The 7,908-nt window shown below is 34.4% G+C and overlaps 1 protein-coding gene across 1 annotated transcript; it reads left to right on the plus strand.

Annotated features, from left to right (window-relative positions):
• Positions 1–4,871: 4,871 nt before the first annotated feature.
• LOC136796217 (protein disulfide-isomerase A5-like) lies at positions 4,872–5,660 on the plus strand. Its single transcript, XM_067049269.1, has one exon. The coding sequence runs from the start codon at positions 4,872–4,874 to the stop codon at positions 5,658–5,660; it is 789 nt and encodes a 262-aa protein (XP_066905370.1).
• The last annotated feature ends 2,248 nt before the right edge of the window (positions 5,661–7,908 follow it).

Consider the following 7,908-nt stretch of genomic DNA (forward strand, 5'->3'; position numbering starts at 1 on the left):
ATTAATCATTGGAGTTCTTCTCCAACGGTATCGTGTTCACCAGTTTAATATGCTATGATTATGAGGTGGCATGCTGGGATTCTTAATTATAAAGTAAAGTCTTTGTTACATATTTTATATTTACAATCATATATACATTAGCAAGAATAATATAAAGAGAGAACATGGTAAATCTGTTTCCTTATACTTTAATTATATTATGAATTGAGAAGTACCAGTTGGGATCTTTGATATTTATACTGACTCTAAGTTATCAATTCTATTATTGTCATTCAAATTACAACGGAAAAGGTCTTACTTGTTTTAATGCTCTTGTCGAGCTTGGCTGTAGTAGCTGAGCGGATCTTGGGTCCCGCGTTATTCCGCCTGACGTACCACTGCTGAATCCCTGCGATGTATGACTTGCTCCTCTGGCCTCCTACCGGTCAGCCGCTCATTCTTCCTTCAAACTCTCCTCCACTCTCCTCTTCAAGGGCTGTGCTCTTCTCAGACGGTCCTTTGACGGTCTTCAAGTCCTCTCCTCTAGGACTCTACCCAAGGACTCTCCTCCCAGACTTTGTTCAACTCCGTTCCTCCTCTCCTTTTTGTTTCTTCTCTCCCCCTACTTCTAATTCCTCCCCACTTCCAATCTCCGTTCTTGTCATTGGCTCTCCTATGCTCCCACTCTTTTACTTACCCTTCAGAGAGGGTGGGAAAGGTACAATGACCTTCGGCGAAAGTCTTTTTCCTTTCTTTCATCTTCAAATTAAGGCAGTTTCCTTCTTTGACAAAGGTCGCTGCATTTTCCCCGAGGTTTTTAGAGAGCCCATGTGTGAGATAAGAGCTGGTTAGATGTTTACCTCTACCTACGCGGTTGACCCTTTCGAGGGCTGCATGCCCCATGGGCCAAATCTGGTATCTACATATATATATATATATATATATACATTACTTTTAATGTTTTTCCGATCGGGTCTCTGGTCCGGGGGACTAGGCCCGGCTGCTCTTTTGGTATGCCGACAAAAGAAATTACTTTTCGCTAAAAATTCCAACTGGTGCCTCTCATACATATCACATGAAAGAGAGGCATTTACTTTTCGAGGAACCTGGTCAAGCTCGTAATGGTGATGTTTCTGTGCTTCGTTCCAAGCTTTAAATTTGTGAACAGGAACTTTGAATTTAAATTATCTGATGTGATTTGACAGAAATAACGCCCTTAGGACAACAGATTTTTGATGCTGAAAACAGGAGATTATAGGTGAATGATACAGGAAAAAATTAGGAACATCTGGATATGTTTTTTTGGTGCTTTATTTGGATGTCACTTGTAGGGTTTATTTTTTCTGGCGGATTATGCAGTCAAAGGATTGCTTTGGTATGATTTGATATTTAATATCAGAATAAATTTATTATTTTATAGTTGAGATGAGATGTTGAAAAGAAAAGACGTAATACGATTTTACACCCGTACATCTTTTGTAACGGAGATATCAGAAAAAACATTTTTTTTTTTTCAATTTCCAATACCGAACAAGATAAAATATGTGAAAGGGGAGATATTGCACCCTCTCATTTCAAATAAGACCGCATTCATGAATCATGAGACTGCCGGAGCCCTACATCATTTCAGTTCCTTCCCTCTCAGCGACCAGCACGTTTTACATAATGCATTTATGGCTTCATGAGCTCTCTGCCTCCAACCGAGAAGTGGTCGGTACATATGTCAAATGGAAATTCAGAGCAGGTTAAAGTAGGATTTTAAAAATATAGTTACCTACTAATGTTCTTATGATCAACTTAATTGCAATTACGGTAAAATTAAAATTAGATATAAATATAATTGGAGAAAATATATTTTTTTAAAAATGATGTCACCACACTAACCGTCTATAATTCTATATTGTTCAAATCTGTAATTAGCTTTAATCTCTGCGCCAGAACATGATATTTTTCCGAAGTAAATTATAAAGATGAGAGAATAAAAATTTCACTGAGCCTCTTACCCATCAATAGCAATTTTTGGGAAAATACAAGAGAGAGTATATGGAAATCGATATGTGGAAAAATTAAATAAACGCTGCAAAAAAAATCGGGCCATCATTGGTTCCAAACCCTTCTTTAGATCCAACATTATCTCTTCGATCCTATAAGTAAATGACCGCCCAATCAGTCAGCTATTTCGTTAAACACCTAGGTGTTATCACTAAAACCCTCCCCCTGGAACAATTAGATTTCCCTCGTCTCCCGACGGTCCATTTTACCAAAAACTGCTCAATCTCTTCCACCAACCAATTTATCAATGGCTGGTTGGACTCCAGAAGGGCTCCAGAACCCACAGATTAACTCACGGCTACAGTGTAACTGAAAACAATATTCAGCCCAACCGGATTCGAACCCGGGTCCTTGGAGTAGCATCATGCCTTACCACGGGCCACCGCGCTTCCCTCCAGTTCTAATATTTTTTTTTACCATTTATATTGAAATAATTTTTTTCCTTTATTTCATCATATTATTTATGACATCATTTTGATTAAATTAGACCTCTTCTCAGCCATTCCAAGTGTTACTTATTTTCGATTCTCATTTTCGTATGTAGACCTTTTTTTCTTTACTACTTCTTTACTTTTAATGTAATATTTTATTATAGGTATACACCTAATGGTTCTTTCAAATAACTGTTGTATATATTTTTTTTTTTATGATAAAGTTCATTTCCTTTTCGTTTTCTCGGGAGTGAGTATGCTATACTCACTCCGAAAATCCTGTATTCATCTCACCCCTTCAATTGTAGAAAATATTTACTACACACAAAAACAGTGTATATTCAATTTCCTGATCATTATATGCCAAAATTAGTCAAAATTTACTAAATTCATATTTTAAATATAGATATTGCAAAATCGATAAGTTTATTATCAATAATCACTTCGTAAAACTTCTATACAATAGCTCCTCTACTATCTGTACATAACACAGTTCATATTAATGACTATATAGGCTTGGGTCTTTTAATACTTTTTTATAAAGGATATCGGAAAGTGAATAAGGTAATAGTGAAATTACCACATTAATGTAATCTATCTAAAGTTCGTTATCAATAGAAATTATAAATGTTACTGACTTTGAAAAAGAAGTGAAAGGAGGGAAAGTTTTTCCTCTGGAATTAGTTATTAAAAAAAAAAACTGATCTTCATCAGTGTTAACTATTCTTTAATAAATCGTTTTATATTAGATTAAAATTAATTCAGCAAAATCTTACCACTATAAATTAAATAATTTGTTTAAATATAAGTTTCCATATATCATGTACACTTCAGGGAGTTAAATATAAAAAAAAAAAATTCTTTTCCCACTGGGCTGTTTTATATTTTCCAACAACTTATATTAGATGCACCGGGAATTATTATTTTGTATTATTTCTTAGAATAATAAAAACCATATTAGAGCAAAATATTTCATTGACAACATAAAAGATCAAGGAGTGACTGTATTGAGATCAACTAGTGTGAAAATATTAAAGATGGGTGCCACTTCTATGCATGCCACTTGAATGTCACATCTCAGCTTGCAAGGAATAAAATAAAATTCTTCTGAGACTAGATAATAACTGGAAATGAACAATGGATTAAAATTCTGTCAGATCTACCACACTCTTATTTTCTTACTAAGAAAATAATTCAACGAGGAAGATAAGAGAGCACACAATTTTTCGTCTTCAGAAACAAAGAACTTTTATAAATTGGGATGAATTGCCAATCGCCAGCACTCTGGTTAAAAGTTATAAATATTGATGGAAATCGATAAAATATGAAAAATATATAATTTCGTTTTATTTCAAAAACGGACAGAACACTCCGGTGGAACTAATATTTATCACGTTAGAGAAGTAACCTCTGATAAATAATTGGGACTGAGAACTCAAGTAAAAAAGTTCGAATACAAATTATTCAATACAATAACAAGAATAGCTATATATGTATTTTTTAAATATTTTGGTGAGGATACGGCAGGAATAATATATTATTACTGACTCCGAGATTTTACCATTTGCTCTTCCGCCCAGAAAGATTTTATCTCAAAACTTATTGCGTGTTTCTTCTTTCAAGAGCTAATATTTCAGTAAAAACAATTCAGATATTTAGGGGAGAGAGAGACTAGGGAGAGGAAGGGATGGAGAAGAGAGGGACTAGGGAGGAAGGAAATGGAGGTAACAAATGACGTAATATCTCGAAAACGTTTTTACTAGCTAGAGTTCCTGAACCTTAGCGAATATTCTTAGCGAAGAAACCTGATTTCGATCTAATCAAAATCTATTTATCAATTACTTATTTCATAGACAAATTATGATGGATTCCCTTTTTTCTCTGACAAATTATCTTTTTTGGGATTAAATAAATTAATTCAGGAACACATTAGATTTTCATTATTGTTTGGACAGCTCAAAATAAGAAAAAACAAAAGGGAGATTCCTTAGGGATTGGATTCGATATCTCATCCCCTTCGGGGCTGCTATCGGTTCTATATCGAAAAAATAAATAAATTATACACAATGGATAAATATATATTAAGGCTGACGAAATAAACCTCATTTTATCCATAAATGAATCTCAGTTGCTTAATTTATTTCCTCAATCTTATGGATGGGTTTAGTTATTAATAACAGTAAATAAAAACAAATCTGAAATACAAAACAATTATTCAATGGGAATAGATCCACATGTGAATATTTAAAGTTTTATACAGTTTCTTGTCATCTGTATAAATTATATTGACATTTGGTTATCGATAACGAAACATTATCGTTGATAAGTTTATAAATAGGTATTGATAGTTCTCATTATCGTTTTATAAAGTGAATGAAGAAGATGGAAATGAAAACAAAACATGTACACATGGTTTTCTTCCTTCTGACAGTTGGACTGACGATGCAAACAGAATTAGAGCTGTTAAAAATGCCATTGGCGGACGGTATGGACATTTCAACCGTCTTAGAAGGTACGAAGAATGCTCTCTTGTGTTTCATCAGGTCTCAGGACGAAGCTGGTAGCATCCTTGATGTTTTCATTGAAGCTGCTCGACAAGCGAATGATGAGTTTGGGCCAATGCATATAGTGGACTGTTCCGATGAAGGAAAAACGATCTGTGAAGAGTTAGAAGTGTCTCCTAACCCGTATATAATACATCACTACGCTGATGGAAAATTCAACAAGGACTTTACAGCGGAAGCCACGTTAGATAATATACTAACCTTGATGAAAGACTCCCATCTACAACTGCCTTGGGAAACTCCCCTCTCCCAAGACTTCCACATACAGAAAAATGACTTCATACCATTCTTGAAGGAGACGAAACATGCATTGGTTATGTTTATGGCTCCTTGGTGCGTTCATTGCAGGAATGCGAAGCCTCAATTCTTGGCCGCTGCAGAAGAACTTTATAGTAATCCGATATACGCATTCGGCGTAGTTGATTGTACCAAAGACACAGAATTTTGTGAAGACATGGGAATCGATGGGTATCCAACTTTCAACTATTATCACTTTTTTGACAAAGTACCAAGTGTGGAATATTTGGGCGAACACGATAAATCGTCTATAATCGAATTCATGACACAAATGGAACAAATGGATGACGAAAAGATGATGGATGAAGAAGAAAATAAAGAAAAAACTGAGTTGTGATAGTTAAAATAAACTGAAAGAGACAGCAAGAAATACTCAGGAGTGAATGACTACTTTGTACACGTTTAATACACTTTGAAATTATATTGTTTTTTCTATATATTTATTTTTAGTTTAATGACATAGTCTTAATATATTTTAATGCTCATCCTCAATGATTTCAATAACTTTCTCAACTCAACCTCAATGGTCGAACAATTTACTTCCGTAACTCAGTTCAAAACCTTTTTTTTTAATATTCATTTATTGCTATTTACAACTGTACATTATAATACATTTAGTAAATCTGATCTAAGTTAAATTGGAGTGTTACAGGCGTGTAGAGAAACTACCCATTGGTAGCACTCTAATGACATTTTACATTAGCTGGTCTCGTGGCCATCTTCTTTTCAGACGCCTCGGAGGATTGTCAGGAATGGAAGAGGATGCAAGATTAGAAACTAGGGGGTTTGAGTGGTTGGAGAGTTTATAATGGAAGGAGTGATATCTGGTTCGGGCTAGATCGGTTACATAGGAAACATTAAGGTCTTTTTATATATGATTTTATTTGTGACAAAGTAAGGAGCATTGAGAATTTTACTAAGGATTGAATACGAGGGGAATTCGAAGGTTTAATGGAGCCCCAAAGCTCAACTCCATATGTCCAGATTGGCCTTATTACAGTCATGTAGATCAGTCTTTTGTAATGTGTTGGAAGTTTAGACCGTTTGTCTAGTAAGTGCTGTAATAGTCGAAATCGACGTGTAGTTTCCTGTCTTTTCAGTCTGGTGTGAGTATTCCAGGTTAATCGCTTGTCCAAATGTAGTCCAATCCAATCCAAAGTAGCGGATCTGTTCGACAGGGGTAAGAGTAATATCATTTAATGAAACTGTAGTGCAGAGTTCAAAACTTTAAAGTGATTTTTAATCAGTTCCTATTCTGAAATGATTGTATTTCTCTAATTACCAGAAAACGGGTCGCTGTCCAAACATACTGATTCCGTGATTCCTTAATTCCCAAAACCAGTCCACTCTTTTTCGTTGCTCTCATTTTCTTCATATTGATTACGGATGCCTTGTACATGTTGGATGGGTGGTTGGGAAGAGGCTGGATCCCAACGGAAATACTTCCTCGGTGTACAATTCTTCCAAAGCTCTAGAACTGAATAGCCTCTCTACAGACTAACTGGTGTTCCTTGAACACGAGATACCAGCCCACCTACTTCTATATTCCTTCTCATATAAACGTTTCCTTTAAAAAAAAATCTATTAATATTCCTGCTATCCCGTTATGGAGTTTTCAACTCATACCCATTAAAGAAAATTATAGATATAGTTAAGAAAATATATACGGTTTTGATTATTTCTCATATTTTTAAGAGTACAGCTAGATATTTATTTTTAAAATATCTTATTGACTACTATTTTAGGTGAATTTATAAACGCTGATTTTCGAATTTTACCATTTTCATTTCATTTACGTTTTAGTTTTTAGTTTTCAATTTTACTATTTTTCTGATTTTATTATTTGATCATTACCGCAAATCAATCTAAGCCAGACCATTAGTACTCTAAATACAACGTGCCATTATTCTATTTTTTTAATATTTATTTAATGTAATTTACAACTGTACAAAATAATAAATACAATAAGTAAATTGGGTGAATGTATCCAACACTTGAAAATCTTGGGAAGGAACCCGATGGTGGTACAATTCAAATACTAATTTAAATTAGAAGGTCCCGTGGCCATCTTCTTTTCAGACGGCTCAAAGGATCATCAGGGATTGTTAAGGATATTAAGAACTATAAGGTTAGGATGGGTAAGGAGTTGAATGAAAGAAGCATATCTGTTTCGGGCCAAATCTGCAACGAAAGGGATGCTAAAGTCTTTGTAGATGAGTTTATTTGTGACGTAGATTAGATTAGATTTTTATTAAGGGCGATCAACATCTAGGTTATTACACCCTTTTTACTTTATTTATCTTCTTGTCTTTGACATTTGATAGCTGACTGTAGACTATTTCCTTTTTATACTTGTCAGTATTCCATATGTCTAAATGGGTCTGATTATCATAATGTATGCTAATTTTTTGTAGTTAATTTTAAAGCGTTTTTCAAGTAAATGTTCAATCGGAATCTACAAGCAGTTTCTTGTCGTTTCAGTCTTGTGTGTGGATTCTAAGTAAGTCTCTTGTCAAGATGGAGTCCTGAGTAGCGAATCTGTTCAACAGGCGTTAGAAGAGTATTTTAAAAGGATAGTGTATGTA

Source organism: Halyomorpha halys, unplaced genomic scaffold (genome assembly GCF_000696795.3).
Source record: "Halyomorpha halys isolate HHAL.00 unplaced genomic scaffold, Hhal_1.1 Scaffold1808.1, whole genome shotgun sequence".
Lineage (NCBI taxonomy): Eukaryota > Metazoa > Arthropoda > Insecta > Hemiptera > Pentatomidae > Halyomorpha > Halyomorpha halys.

Excerpts from the sequence above, each read along its gene's own strand:
- LOC136796217 (XM_067049269.1), top strand. The coding sequence starts at position 4,872 with ATGGTTTTCTTCCTTCTGACAGTTGGACTGACGATGCAAACAGAATTA.